The 17,065-nt window shown below is 34.3% G+C and overlaps 1 protein-coding gene across 1 annotated transcript in view; it reads right to left on the bottom strand.

Moving 5' to 3' along the window:
* Positions 1 to 4,240: 4,240 nt before the first annotated feature.
* Positions 4,241 to 17,065, bottom strand: part of LOC149778389 (monocarboxylate transporter 4-like) — a 74,815-nt gene continuing 61,990 nt past the window's right edge. The window contains exon 8 of the mRNA XM_089939213.1: positions 4,241 to 11,955. Within this exon, the coding sequence (XP_089795339.1) occupies positions 11,795 to 11,955 (161 nt within the window). The 3' untranslated portion in view covers positions 4,241 to 11,794. The remainder of the gene's footprint in view (positions 11,956 to 17,065) is intronic.

The following is a 17,065-nucleotide window of genomic DNA, read 5'->3' as shown; positions in this document are numbered from 1 at the left end:
ACTGCATACAGGGAACATCTAGCCCAATCACTGCACTTAGTTTGTGTATGTAGAATGCCTGCATACGGTGAACATCTAACCCAATCACTGTACTTAGTTTGTGTATGTATAATGCCTGCATACGGTGAACATCTAACCCAATCACTGTACTTAGTTCATGTATGTATAATGCCTGCATATGGTGAACATCTAGCCCAAACACTGTACTTAGTTCATGTATGTATAATGCCTGCATAACATGAAAATATGTACATATATATATAATGCCTGCATACGGTGAACATCAAGCCCAATCACTGTACTCATTTCATGTATGTATAATGCTTGCATACGGTGAACATCTTGCCCAATCACTGTACCTAGTTTATGTATAATGCTTGCATACGGTAAACATCTAGCCCAATCACTGTACTTAGCTCATATATGTATATTTCCTGCATACGGTGAACATCTAGCCCAATCACTGTACTTAGTTCATATATGTATAATGCTTGCATACGGTGAACATCTACCTCAATCACTGTCCTTAGTTCATGTATAATGGCTGCATACGGTGAACATCATGCCCAATCACTGTACTTAGTTCATGTATGTATAATGCCTGCATATGGTGAACATCTAGCCCAATCACTGTACTTAGTTCATGTATGTATAATGCCTGCATATGGTGAACATCTAGCCCAATCATATACTTAGTTCATGTATGCATAATGCTTGCATATGGTGAACATCTTGCCCAATCACTTTACTTAGTTTATGTATAATGCTTGCATACAGTGAACATCTAGCCCAAACACTGTACTTAGTTTATGTATGTATACTGCTTGCATATGGTGAACATCTAGCCCAAACACAGTTCTTAGTTTATGTATAATACTTGCATACGGTGAACATCTAGCCCATAACACTGTTCTTAGTTCATATATGTATAATGCTTGCATACGGTGAACATCTAGCCCAAACACTGTTCTTAGTTCATATATGTATAATGCTTGCATACGGTGAACATCTAGCCCAATCACTGTACTTAGTTCATGTATGTATAATGCCTGCATATGGTGAACATCTAGCCCAATCATGTACTTAGTTCATGTATGCATAATGCTTGCATATGGTGAACATCTTGCCCAATCACTTTACTTAGTTTATGTATAATGCTTGCATACAGTGAACATCTAGCCCAAACACTGTACTTAGTTTATGTATGTATACTGCTTGCATATGGTGAACATCTAGCCCAAACACAGTTCTTAGTTTACGTATAATACTTGCATACGGTGAACATCTAGCCCATAACACTGTTCTTAGTTCATATATGTATAATGCTTGCATACGGTGAACATCTAGTCCAATCATGTACTTAGTTCATGTATGTACAATGCCTGCATATGGTGAACATCAAGCCCAATCACTGTACTTAGTTTACGTATGTATAATGCTTGCATATGGTGAACATCTAGCCCAAACACTGTTGTTAGTTCATATATGTATAATGTCTGCATATGGTGAACATTTAACCCAATCAATGATGATAGTCTGTTGCATAATGTACTGGAGGATCCATGTTTATGCTGTTCACTACAAAACATAGGTGTTAGGAATGAGCAATGTAGACCTTGATCAGGTGGATTATTAACCTGCTAACACAGATCAGTGTATATGCTGTTCACTACAAATCATTAAATTTTATACAGAAACAACATATACCCTGATCAGAAGGGATATTGACACAGATCAGTATCTATGCTGTTTGCTACAAATCATTAAGTTTTCTACAGAAACAATGTAGACCCTGATCTGAAGACATATTGACACAGATCAGTATCTATGCTGTTCACTACAAATCATTAAGGTTTATACAGAAACAATGTAGACCCTGATCTGAAGGCATATTTACACAGAACAGTATCTATGCTGTTCACTACAAATAATTAAGTTTTCTACAGAAACAACAGAGACCCCGATCAGAAGGCATATTGATACACATCAGTATTTATGCTGTTCACTATAAATCATTAAGGTTTATACAGAAACAATGTAGACCCTGATCAGAAGGCATATTAACACAGATCAGTATCTATGCTGTTTACTACAAATCATTAAGTTTTATACAGAAACAATGTAGACCCTGATCAGAAGGCATATTGGCACAGATCAGTGTCTATGCTGTTCACTACAAATCATTAAGTTTTCTACAGAAACAATGTAGACCCTGATCTGAAGGCATATTGACACAGATCAGTATCTATGCTGTTCATTACAAATCATTAAGTTTTCTACAGAAACAATGTAGACCCTGATCTGAAGGCATATTGACACAGATCAGTATCTATGCTGTTCACTACAAATCATTAAGTTTTTTACAGAAACAATGTAGACCCTGATCTGAAGGCATATGGACACAGATCAGTGTCTATGCTGTTCACTACAATTCATTAAGTTTTCTACAGAAACAATGTAGACCCGATCAGAAGGCATATTGACACAGATCAGTGTCTATGTTGTTCACTACAAATCATTAAGTTTTCTACAGAGACAATGTAGACCCGGATCTGAAGGCATATAGACACAGATCAGTATCTATGCTGTTCACTACAAATAATTATGTTTTCTACAGAAACAATGTAGACCCGATCAGAAGGCATATTGACACAGATCAGTGTCTATGTTGTTCATTACAAATCATTAAGTTTTCTACAGAAACAATGTAGACCCTGATCAGAAGGCATATTGACACAGATCAGTATCTATGCTGTTTGCTACAAATCATTAAGTTTTCTACAGAAACAATGTAGACCCTGATCTGAAGGCATATTGACACAGATCAGTATCTATGCTGTTCACTACAAATAATTAAGTTTTCTACAGAAACAATGGAGACCCCGATTAGAAGGCATATTGACACAGATCAGTATCTATGCTGTTCACTACAAATCATTAAGTTTTCTACAGAAACAATGTAGACCCCGATCAGAAGGCATATTGAACAGATCAGTGTCTATGCTGTTCACTACAAATCATTATGTTTTCTACAGAAACAATGTAGACCCCGATCAGATGGCATATTGACACAGATCAGTGTCTATGCTGTTAACTACAAATCATTATGTTTCCTACAGAAACAATGTAGACCCCGATCTGAAAAAAATTGAGTTTTTTAAGCACTTTTATAATTTAATTCTGAAGTATTCCAGGAGAGAAAATTGTTTTTCCTTTTTAATATTAAATAACAAATACGAAATAAAAATTCAAAACAGATTGAACTAATGGCATACAATATTTGAATAATAATAAGATAGAAACAACAAATATTTCAGTGGCAATACTATTCTGAAATGTTTTGTTGCTTTGGTTAGATTGGGGTGGGGTCACTGATTTATTGGTGTGCATTAAGAGATGCACAGCACTATTTTGCTTTTGTTGGGCTTAGCCTCCTTAGAGGTTTTTTTGTCTAAAAGGCACTGATGACTTCTAAGACACATGAAAATAAAACGTCTTGTCAAAATACACAACAACCTCATTCACAAGACCGCATGCAGGATTTCTCTACTTAGAGGGTGTTATTCATTATATTTCTATCTTATATCATCCCTTCATATTTTAATTACAGATTATTCAGTATTTCTATCTTATATCATCGCTTCAGATTTTAATTACAGATTATTCAATTTAATCACTAAGTTTTGTTATTTTGTTAATCAATGTCTCTTGTTTTATTGACATTTCATACAGCTTAATAAATTAATTTCTTTACATCCATTTTAAATTTTGTCTGCAAGGGAAAAACTCCATTGTACTCACCACATGTTAACATTTCCTTAATAGGCAAATTGGCATGGAAAGGATGCTTTCTATTAAATTTAGTCAAACTGTATTGAATAGTGTTTCTTCTTTTAAAGTTCATTAAATTGTTTTCTGTGCTTAGCAATGACAGCAGAGCAGCATCATTTACCTGAAAGCTTTCTCTGCTAGGAAGCTTTATCATTAATTTAGTCCAATTTTATTTAACAGTGTTAAATAAATCTTTCAAATGTTTTTCTATTTTTAGTAGTGGCAGCCATATTTGATGGTGGATTGGCATCATATTAACAAATTTTAAGTGCTTAATGCCAGGATGATTTTCTGTTAAATTCTGAGGAGTGGATTTTGAAAAGTTGTAAATAACAAAAGGGAATGGATGACACATGCTAAATGAGACAATAGATGATGAATGATCCACAATGAAGGAAGAACAAAACCATAAGTTCACTTGGATTTATTGCCAAGTGAGTTAAAAATACATGATTCTCAATGTCATCAGAAATATCTGGATAAAATGTAATGAACTTTTGATAAAATTAGGCATAGAAATCTCCTGTTCAACCCCTTGTCCAACACATGCAAGGGTCTAAGTGGTTCCTCATCAAATTCAAGTTGTTACCTCCAGGTTCTCCTGTTTCCTACACATTACATGACATATAAAACAACCGGAGTGCATGCATAGGTTGGTATAACTTCTTGCACCTCTGATGTAAAATAAACCTTTCATAATTAGCTAGATATCTGTCGATAAAACAAAGATGTCACCACAAATGCATTGCATTTTAAGGACAAAGTTTAACAGAGGTAATAAACTCATACAAATTTTGTCTGAAAATTGCAAGCCTCAAACATAACATTGCATAGTATAGGGTTTAACTGCCTATCAGCACAACCAAAAAAGTTCTAAAATTGTAAAGATAAAGGACTGTAACAAAAATGTTAGCATGCCAAAAACCCTCCACACAATGTAAACACATAATATTACAAGATAAAATATAAATGGTTAAGATATTAAAATTCTGGTATATACAAACATCACCAAGATGGTAGCTTGTCCTATTGTAAAGCCTTGTATTAAATTTGCTTTTAGTAGCAAGTTATCGAGTGGAAACAAAATTTATAATGGGGAAGACATGATATGAGTTTGTTTGTTTATTTGTGGGTTTAATGTCATTTCTTAGGACATGATAAGACTATACATGGCAGCCAGTATAATTGGTGGATGAAGAACCCAGGAAGAATTTTAAGCTACTGGCAAGCTTACTCATATATCCATGCTGGTCAAGCCTAGACTCCAACTCACTGGGACACTGTAAAGAATGATCTGTACAGGCTAGTGCCTTAGACCCACCTGAAGCCCCCATGATGGGGGGAGGTGGTCTTAATGACATAACATTGTGTTAAGTACGGGCCATGGCAACAATGTATGCTTTCTCATTAGATATTGTTGGATCAGCAAAAAACAAGGGTTCCATGAACACTATGGATCACCTGCAAACATCATTAGGATCAAAATTAACTCTAAATATACAAAACGTAACCAAAAAAATCTTCACAGTGTCTTCCTATATCTTACTATTAGTTTACAAAAACAGAAATGCAAATGCTACAGGGCTCTCAAGCTTTTTAGGTAGCACATTCCAAATGGCTCAGACCATGAATTTTCTGTAGACACTAATGTCAGTATTTGAGAAAACAAAGTTTTTTATACACGAAGGCCCAGTATACAAAATATGAACTTTTTTTAATTGAATTCAGCGCAAACTTTCTGAACAGTCAAAATGGTGTGCATCACAGCCTTTCTTGAGATAAATGTGACATGAGAGGGTACCAGTCAAAGTTACTTTAATGAACAGTATCATACATGGTAGGCATGACATAATTTTGGCCTGCTGTAAACAAATTAAAATCCTCTAAATACAGAAATACAACCCATACAGATGAATCTGCTGGTGAAAATCTCAGAAAAATTCCATCCTGATATTAAAGTTAATGGCCCAATCTTAAAGCATTAAACATGATATTCAATGTTCCCTGCCTTTGAGACTGGTACCCTGCTTAATTATTACTCACAGGTTAAAGTGCAATATATTTCAAAAAGAGTATTCTTGATCACACAAGAACAAACTATAATTATTATCAGCATTTTAATAAAGTCAACAATATCCAAATTTTCAAACAAATATAAATATCTATTTAACAAATGTAAAACAAGCATATTATATGTGTCAATCTACAATTCAGACATAAAGGATATAAATCCAAAGAAAAAAATGGACAAAACTGTTCCGTACAATTCAGATCCTCTGGGAAAACAGAGCATTTATTGATGAAATAAACATGCTGACAAATAAGTGCCGATCTGAATAACTAGATATAAAGAATATAGAGTGATAGACCAATATAGACTTATACTATGTGATCCTTGGATATGTAGCTAGAGAATGAAATGACAGTTATATACACTGAGTCAATACAGCTTTTACTCTCCCCATCATACATATTTTTCAAGCAAATAAGAACACCAATTAAAACATTTCTTGAAACAAATGACAAAATAAGCTCAACTAAATATTTGTCAATCAATAAAACTCATGAAAACAAATAAACATATGTAGAGACACAACAATGAGATCACCATGTCTAGTATTAAAATGGACAGATGTATGGACATGCATTTGTACTGACAAACAACAATGAGTTCATGTGTCTAGTATCAAAATGGACAGATGTATGGACATGCAACTGTACAGACAAACAACAATGAGATCACCATGTCTAGCATCAAAATGGACAGACGTATGGACATGCAACTGTACAGACAAACAATGAGATCAAGTGTCTAGTATCAGAATGGACATATGTATGGACATGCATTTGTACTGACAACAATGAGATCACCTTATCTAGTATCAGAATGGACAGATGCATGGACATGCATTTTGTACAGACAAACAATGAGATCACCATGTCTAGTATCAGAATGGACAGATGTATGGGCAGGCATTTATTATTTTATACTGACAGACAACCATGAGATCACCATTTCTAGAATCATAATCGACAGATGTATGGACAGGCATTTGTACTGACAGACAACAATGAGATCACCATGTCTAGTATCAGAATGGACACATGTATGGACATGCATTTGTACAGACAAACAATGAGATCACCATGTCTAGTATCAAAATCAACAGACGTATGTACATGCATTTGTACTGACAGACAACAATGAGATCACATGTACAGACACCAAAGTAATCACTGCACTGAGCTTCTGCATAAGAACTTGACAATACAAGAAATGTCTCTGATTAAGCACAGAGTTGAACCAAGGGTATAGATTGATGTATGAATTTATGTTTGTACAGACATACACCAATATGATCATTGTGCTGAATTTCTGCCAAAGCAAGTTTGACAAAAGAAAGATGTCTATGATTAAACACTCTAAAACATTTTGTTTCCAAAAACTACAAAGTTTCTAGATTAATAAAGATATGGACCTGTATATATCTCAAATATTCTCAGCATGTTTTTTATTTTTTAATGTTTTTTCTAATTTCATGGTTTGTTTTTGTAATAATATTATTATATGTTTTTTATCTTATAGGTGTTGTCTAATGTTGTAAAGCACTTAGAGCTTCTAAAGATTAGGCGCTATACAAAGGTCTCATTATTATTATTATTATTATTATATATCTCAGTTTCACTTTATTGTGAGTAAATCTTATACAAAAAATTTTTTGTATACATAGTTCTTATTAACATATAAGAAAACTAGATTTATCTAAGAAAACTAGATTTATCTAGAAGTGACACCCCACCACCACATTCTCTGCTTATGTAAAGACTCCTCTTGAAAGTACCCCTTGTATTTGGTTGTAATAAATAAGACTCAAAATGTACAATAATTTCTTGTGTGTATATATAGCATGCACTATGACAGACAAATGCCCTATGCTCTTTCATTCTCAATAGTTATATTAATTATGCTACACTTTGTTTCCATGTTGTGTGTAATCTGGTTTTTTAATGCAGCTTTAACAATTTTTCAGTTATATCGTTATGATGTTTGTAGTGTGGCAGTTCATAGTGATGTCTAGCACTGGGGCATCATGCCGCAGACATGTAGCATGATGTCCCACCCAGTCACATTATCCTGACACCAGGCTGACCTGCCCTAACACTAACCTCTTAACACTGAGCACCATGCGAGGCAGATGTTAGTACCATTTTTACAAGTATGAATTGGCCGAGGTTCAAACCCACAACCTCCCGCATCCAGGGCTGATGCTCCAACCACTAGACCACCAGAGTGGTCTGTTTCCATGGTAACAAGAATACAAAATGCAGAAAATTCAAATTACCACAGGTACTCTCCATGCAAATTGCCTGACATATACTGTATGTACCAAGTTTCTTTCAAATACCTTGAATGATTTGATGTGCTCTAGATATGAACTGTTTATAGACAGACAGACAGACAGAGAAACAGTCAGACATAGCAATAGCCATATCTCTCTTAATTGCATACAGTGTGGGTGGGGTTAATAATGTATCATATCAACAGCAATACAAAATCTGTAATTATTTTATAAACAAACAGAATGATTTTTTAGTCATCATTCTACAACATAATCACTAAAAATATCCCATGAAAAAGATTCATTAGATACAAATATCAGAGAGTTCATAATGAAATCTTTCCACAACACAAGGAACATTAACACTCATCAACATTTTTCTAGAGAATCATAGAACTAGTTCCATGAATTTCAATATTAATTAGTCTAGCAGATGGCATGTAGTGTACAGGTTCCCATTTATATTGCAAATGTGAATATGAATTACTGTTTTCACTAATTTTACCTTTTCTTGTTAATATAAATAACTCTTGCAAATATATGCTGCTTCTGCAGAACATGGTCCTATGAATGGCATTATAATTATGTAACACTATGCTTAGCCACAGGACAGCTTGGTATGAGTACATGTCTTAGGCACACAGTAATATAGTATCAGTTATAGTCAAACAGCAAATGATGTTGAGGATACATAATTTTTGAAAACTATACATGGAATCGTAACCTTTACACCATGGACAGTGCCACTGCAGACAAGACGGTGCAACCTTTAGGCACATTCACCTCGTCCTCTATAACTCATGCCCGGATAACTCAAAAACCCACTCATAGCACATGGACAGTAATGTATTCAATATTTTTCTCTCTAAATTACCAAAAGGATCGGCCCCTATTTATTGAATGTGTAGAAAATCACAATAAAAACTAATAAAAGGAACTCTGGTATACAACTCATTTTGTTACTGAATATAGCTGTTAGTGCCCGAACTCAACATTATGAAATTCTAAACTTTTAATAAGAAGTCATATATTTTGCTAAATTGTTATATTTTTGTACCAAATTAAATTCGCAGAACACGGTAAATAAGAATATTGGTGGATAATTCCATCCATTTAAAATGCCAGTAATGTCTACTGGTGGCAGCACTTTGAGAAATAAATACTATTTAAGTTTTGTCAAAGAAATGTTTTGTTTTAGTTCATAATCTTTAAAGCTGCTTTCAATGTACCCTGTAATGATCATAAATGCTATAAACCTTCTTCGAAGGTGAAAAGTGTCAATCTATTGTCACAACTATCTCTTTGAGAATTTCTGAGAATCTAATTACCGATTTTGTTTTGATTTCCAATTTGCAGAAACTCTGTTATATTGTTACTATCGAGTAAAAGTAGACATGCTTTGTATCATTGTTACGAAATGCCCGATATGGCTCATTTAGTCTTCCATACTTTTCATATAATCAGGTTGTCTTGTTTCACGCGCCGTAATATTTCTGTAAATGTAATTTTTTGTCGTATCGCGTGAAGCTTTTATTGCTCGCGCAGCACGTGCGAAATAATATATTATTGCGCACTACTATATATATTGGGTAGAGATATTGAAGGGCACAGCCAATATAGAGGGAAGCTCTAAATATATTCAGCTGTCGGGCAGGTGCCATTGTAATTTAGTTAGAGCCAAACAGTTGGGTGAGTCGAATGTTTTTTAGTCAACTCTTTTTATTATTTACAATAATTATTCAGTTTCGCAAAAGCACATTCATTGTTGTATTATGTGGTCACATCGTTTATCGTATTTGCAATTCAGTTTATTAAGATATACCTAGGCAATGTGGTAGCGAGTTAATTTCATCTAGTCGCTATCACGACTAATTTCAAAAACATATTATGTATGTATTAATGTCATAGCATTATGTATATTTATTTTTATTGCATAGCATTCCTATGTCATACTTCGTACCTATCGTATATTCTTAAAGTAGTTGCAACAAAACCCATTCCAATTAAATTAGACTATTGGAAAGGTGTGTTTATTTTCCATATTCAGCTCGCCGGTTATGAGCAGACGGATGGGCTTGTGGATACCATGACGTCTGGTGTACCATTACTAGTATAACCCACCAATTCAGTGCCAACGTACGGGTACAAGTGCGGAGGGGAAAGTGACCGTGCCAGAGAGAAGGCCGTGTCAACCTGTATTTTCCAATCAAGTAGTGATATGACTACAAGTAAAACACAATAACAAGTAGTGTATTGACTACAAGTAAAACACAATAACAAGTAGTGTACTGACTACAAGTAAAAGCATAATAACAAGTAGTGGTTTGACTACATGTGAATTGTGACAGTAGTGTCTGACTACATAAATGTTTGCAACCAGTAGTTGATTATATAGGTTTGCAACAAGCATTTGTTTATATGAAAGTTTGCTAGAGATATTTGTATACATGAAGTTTATATAGAGTTGCTAGAACTTTTTGACTACATGAATGTGACCTAGTAGTCAAAGTATATTTCATATGTGTTTTATATTCATTTTATATGCTTTTCTGTGTTATTTTCATATCATTAGTACCAGTGTTTAATATATTGTCATTTGTCATCCATGAATATGTTTATTGTTTCTTTAAAACCCTGCCCGGTCTCAAAGGGTCAGCTCGACTACGTTACACTCATGATGTTCATTACATCTTTTGTATCAAATCAAATAATGGGGAAATACTAATAATAAGTAAAATGTTTAAAGGCTTGCAAATCATACACTTCTTTATCAAAAACACTTTAACAATGGAACCCATAAACGCTGACTGCATCATTGTCAGAAGAGAGCAAGAGACAACCAGACACCGAGAAAAAGGTTTTAAAATATTTTGAAAAATATTTCTATAAATTTGCAATAATCATGATGCCGATGTAAAATTTCCATGCATTAACCATAGTTCTCAGTGATAAGATGAGCAATATTTCATTTAACAATTCCGATCATAATTTTGTCATTTTAAGGAAGTAGTAAAAAATTGTCCACATCAGCCACTGCATTATACATGGGTTTACAAATTATCAGGGCACACTGAAATGAGGGAGTGTTGTATATAGATCATATGAAATAAACATTTGGGTGGCAGCCTTACCATACATAGAAAAATGTGTGAAACAATTTGGACTTTAAATACGTTTAATTTGCTGGAAATCTTGGGTATTTAAGAAAAAGACGTACTCTAAATAAAGCTTTCAAACTGAATGATACTGGATAATGTATATGTAACTGTTTATCATGTAATAACAAAATTGAAACCGCCTTTTTTGATACAGTTTGTAAGCTGAAACACACTACCCTGGAATGTATAAGTAATGGAAGCAACTAAACTTATGATTTCCAAAAGCTTATGTGTTTCATGGACAAAAATAAGAGAATAGCTGGACTCTTACATAGGTTCATGTGGATTGGAATATGTCATTTGTGGCACAAAAAATTATTTTGGAAACATTTCTAGCATTCTTGTGTAACTATTTCAGAAATCTCTCTCTCTCTCTCTATCTCTCCATGTGATTATGATTTCTTTCCTTCATACTCTCTTCTTGGTATTGTTATCCTTTCATCTTGTTGTCAAGGTTCCTTTGGTTCATGTTGTTACATTGATTTCCGTTGCTGTATCTTTACTTCTTGTATCACTGCATATTTTCCAGACATTTCCAGCTAGTAAGATAAATGCCCCAAGCATCATTCCAACACCTCCCAAGTAAAAGGCACCATCATAGATACCAAAAAAATCTTTGAGGAAACCTAAAAGAACATAAAGTTAGATTACAGTATATTGTGTATCATAGTGAGGTAATTTCCATGTGCTTTTACTTTTGCAGCTTTCATGGTCATAACCAGAGTTACTCATATTCAACATTACAAAATTTGGCGAGTGCACAATTTTTTCCACCACAAGTGATAACATGTTCAAAACAAAGAAACATACAATGTGTGGAATATTAAAACTCGTTAATGTGTAAAATTAAAACAATGAAATTTCTCCCATTATACATTTATATAGTAACTACGCATTATTTTTGTATTTGGTAATAGGAGCCTTCTGTATATACCCATTAAAAAATATAGGGCAACTGAAAACTGAAAAGAACGTGATCTGTATAATAAACCTCACGGACCCTGATTTACCGATGCATTATGTGACAGCAGGTCAGGGTCAATGCTTTTTGCAGTAAGTTGTGGCTTGTAAGTATACTACTGCACACTTGCAGAGTTGACTTTTAGTTTTGCACTTGTTCAACCATGCAATTAGCACCTACAGCACTGCACATTTTTAGAACCGACAATTGTTTTTGCAATTATACAATTATGTTATATACCCGTAGTTACCTATACTACTACACACTTTTAGACTTGGCTTCATCTTCCTCATGCTTTTGTGCAGTTCTTCATTTTTACATGCTTTAATTTTTACCTTTAGTTGGGACAATATTGACACTATTGAGCTTTGGTGCCATAAAATCTCACCCCCACCCCCACTATTAACTGAAACATAATGTATATATCCAATAAAATAATTTCTACTATGATGTGTGTAATATGATGTGAAACCTGTATATTGTGGATGTGTAAGGACCACAAAACTGTGTCCTTTAAAGACATGTAGCCATTATATACAGATAAAATTAGTATACAATATTTACAACACTGTTTCCAAAGCTGTGTCCTTTAAAGACATGCATCTGTTATATACAGATAAATTTAGAATGCAAGATTTACAACAATGTTTCCAAAACTCTGTCCTTAATAAGCAGGGTTGTTTTAAATTTGGATAGCATGATGAAGACAAACAGGGTGTACTAAATGTCCTCTTGACCTTTGGGGATTTTAAATATGGTGAACATATTCTTACATTGAGTTGGAATAACATTAAATATTTTAACTTTCAAACCATGCCCTTCAAAGACTAATAAATAAATACTAAGAGCACCTGCCCCAAGAATATCTATGTTATTTAATCTATATTAATGGGTCAAAATACATGTCAGGCATACAACATTCAAGGCAAATTTCATGCAGCGAAAGGGGTTGGGGGTTGGAAAGTGCTTGTAGAAGATTAAGAAAAAGTTCACATGCATCTCTGCATTCTGATGGAGTGCCAGATTTATGTAGAAAATAGCCGTGCACACCAAGCTTTCTTTGGGATCTGTGTCTATCAATTAAAGAAGAGTCAAGGTGTTACTGATAAAGTAGTGCATGGAGAAAAGAAAAATAGCCTAAGCTACAATGAGCTATGTTCTCCAAGCCTCTGTTACATGTCATAATTTGGTAAGCTCTTCTGTGAGCAAAATAAATATTTGGAGTAGTTGTTGTTGTTGTTGTAGGGTTTAACGCCATTTTTCAGCACATGATATGCTATACATGGCGGCCAGTATAAATAGTGGAGGAAGAACCTGGGAAAACCCTGGAAAGAACCACTGACCCACAAGAAGCTACTGGCAAGCTTTCTCACATACCCCCATTGGCCGAATCGGAGACTTGAACCCACGCAGACAGAGGTGAGATGGCAATGATCCGTAACGGAGAGTGCTTTAGACCACTCGGCCACTTGGGGCCCCTAATATTTGGAGTAAAATAGATATGTTTCATATTCGATGAAACTAATCATCAAACATTTGATTAGGCTAGCATTATGCATCATGTTCCAAAACATCAGAACTAGGCGCACAATCCTAGTGTACAGGCTGCCAGTGAATGGCAATGGGTGACAAACACTAACAGTCAAGAGAAGGCATTCAACGCATGCAAAGCAATTTTGTTTCTTCTTCATGGACATTATCCAATTATAATATATAAAGAGGAATCAGCATTAAAAATCCTGCCATTCATCTCTAGAGTGGAAGTGAATATTATGATATGTTGGGTTCCTTCTTCAAATACATTACCTGATACATTACAATTACAGGTAAGAGGTGGATGGAGCTGCATCCCCTCACCCAGGGAGTTGACTCTGGTCTCCTAACACATCAGAAGCAGCTTCAAGTCTTGTGTGAGATAAAGGCTAAGCTTAAGAAAGATCAATAAATGGACAAAAACAGACAAATTCAGCTACTAGTGGGAGCAGAGTAGCCCACATCATGAAGAAAGCTCTTAAGTGAATTGGGATGAAGTCTGTTGCATTGATGAGATAGTTTCCCATAGGTTAAACTGATTCCTTTAAAATGAAAGGTCTCTGAGACACAAAAGGAAAATGTTGCCAAACACATCTGAGCCAAAGTCAACTTTCAGAAAATTTTCGGATAAAAAACATCCTATGATTTTCAAGACTGCACTTGTTTATTGTCTAAATTTTACATAATTTTTTCAAAGTCCATTAAATATTTTCTCGTTTGTAGAGTAAGTGTGTTTCATGTTTACTGCTTTCCCCTTATTATACCAACAGTGTAGCTAGTAAACTTTTTGCATCAGTATGCACACTTTTGATATTTATCAACAGGCTCTCAAATGTCACTATGATGTCTTTAACAGTATCATCTATAGTGTAAACTTAATCCTCCCTCTTTAGTTACGGCTTTTACATTTCAAATTATAAAACAGTTAACATACACATAGCAACTTCATCTACTATAAGGTGATGGCCATTTAATTGTCAGGGTAGAGGGGTGGCACCATGGCTTTCTTTTGAGCTGAGATGTTTTCTTTTCTTTTATCCCAAGATAACTAATATTTTTTCCAAACGCTCCAGTGGTCTAGTGGTTAGAGCGTCCACCTCGGATGCAAGAGGTCATGGGTTCGATCCCCAGCCGAGTCATACCAAAGACTTACAAAAATGGTACTAACAGATGCCTCGCTTGGCGCTCAGCATTACGAGGTTAGTGTTAGGACAAGTCTGCCTGGTGTATCACTATAAACTGCCACACTGCAGACATCATAGCAATATGACTGAAACATTGTTAAAGCTACATTAAAAATCCAAGTCACACACACACACATTAATATTTTTTCCAAATGATTTCATGAATATAATATGGTGTTACTCCAAATGATATCATGAATATAATATGGTGTTATTCCAAATGACATCATGAATATAATATGGTGTTATTCCAAATGACATAATGAATATAGTATGGTGTTATTCCAAATGATCTCATGAAAATAATATGGTGTTATTCCAAATGATATCATGAATATAATATGGTGTTATTCCAAATGATATCATGAATATAATATGGTGTTATTCCAAATAATATCATGAATATAATATCGTGTTATTTTGCTATAAATCAGAGGAAAATATTTTTCAAACTGTTGACAGGTAGAAATTAAACAAAAAATTGTCAAGCCCCTGCCCAAAAATATTAAATTGTTGGTCCCCAATTTAATTTTGGCATACCATGGTACATATCAAGTAATGTTCAGCAATACCGCAGAACCCAGCTTTACTCCTAACTAAAAGCAGGCTTCAGTGTATTAAACTGGGCCATCTAAACTTCATTGTTGAAAAACTGTTAAACTCTGTAAGATAATCCATACAATATTATTATTATTATTTATTAGTAGTAGTAGTAGTAGTTTTAGAAGTAGTAGTAATTACAGGGTATAACAGTACTGTCAGCAGAGCACTGGTCATATGGTGCCAATTAAAAGTAAAGTTCTAAAAATGTAAATATAAAGAACTGCACAAAAAAGAGGAAACTAAAGCCTTCAAAAACCTCAAACAAAAACATTCAGTACTAAAGGGTAAAATTTCCAAGAAAAGAATTATTAAATTCTGTAAAAGGTACAACAAAATAAATGATAAATGAGAAAACATGCAGAAATGAACATTTTGCATGAAGAAAAGAATCCCTTTCTTGTTTTTTTTTAATGAAGTACTACTCCATTTCTATGGGGGTGATAATTTCAATTAAATCACCATGAGATACTATAAAGACACCAATTACCACATAACCAGTGCATTTAGACACAAAGACACCATCAACCACTTAATCAGTGGTGTTAGACATCCATAAATAAAAACACCATCAACCACCTAATCAGTAATGTTAGACATCCATAAATAAAATCTCCATTAACCACTTAATCAGTGCTGTTCTACATCCATAAATAAAGATACCATCAACCCCCTAATCAGTGCTTTTAGACATCCATAAATAAAGACAAACCTAATCAGTTCTTTTAGACACCCATAAATCAAGACACCATCAACCACCTAATCAGATCATTTAGAAACCCATAGACACCATCACCACCTAATCAGTGCATTTAGACACCCATAAATAAAGACACCAATGACCACCTAATCAGTACTTTCAGACATCCATAAATAAAGACACCATCAACCACCTAATCAGAGCATTTAGACACCCATAAATAAAGACACCATTGACCACCTAATCAGTGCTTTTAGACACCAATAAATAAAGACACCATCAACCACCTAATCAGAGCATTTAGACACCCATATATAAAGCTATCCAAAGTATATATAGTAACTTATCAAAAGCTCTCATGGAACTAATTGCACACCAATGAATTATTGTTACACTGTATATATTTAAAATCTTAAAAGGGAGCACAACTCTAGAACGAGAGTTAATGAGACGGACTTATGTTCCAGTGGCTGAAAGAAATGCCAAGAAGTCAAGAAAAGATCGTTTATACTTTTAACTGCAGTGTTGAAACAATCTATGATAATTTTAAGCAATATCAAGATTATTAAATTAGCCACTGTGGCAGCCATATTGGAAGATTGGTGCCATTTTCATTCAGGACCAATTAGACATCATTGAAAGTCTTCTGGTTAAAATTCCATGTTAATATAATGATCCATTCAGGACGAGTAGTTACAGTAAGATTTTTATAGTCTTATAATAGACACCATGGCAGCAATATTGGAGACTGACCAGCA

The sequence above is a fragment of the Sinohyriopsis cumingii genome, chromosome 17 (genome assembly GCF_028554795.1).
Source record: "Sinohyriopsis cumingii isolate HCF-2022 chromosome 17, ASM2855479v2, whole genome shotgun sequence".
Lineage (NCBI taxonomy): Eukaryota > Metazoa > Mollusca > Bivalvia > Unionida > Unionidae > Sinohyriopsis > Sinohyriopsis cumingii.
This window is presented reverse-complemented; position numbering and strand designations above follow the sequence as displayed.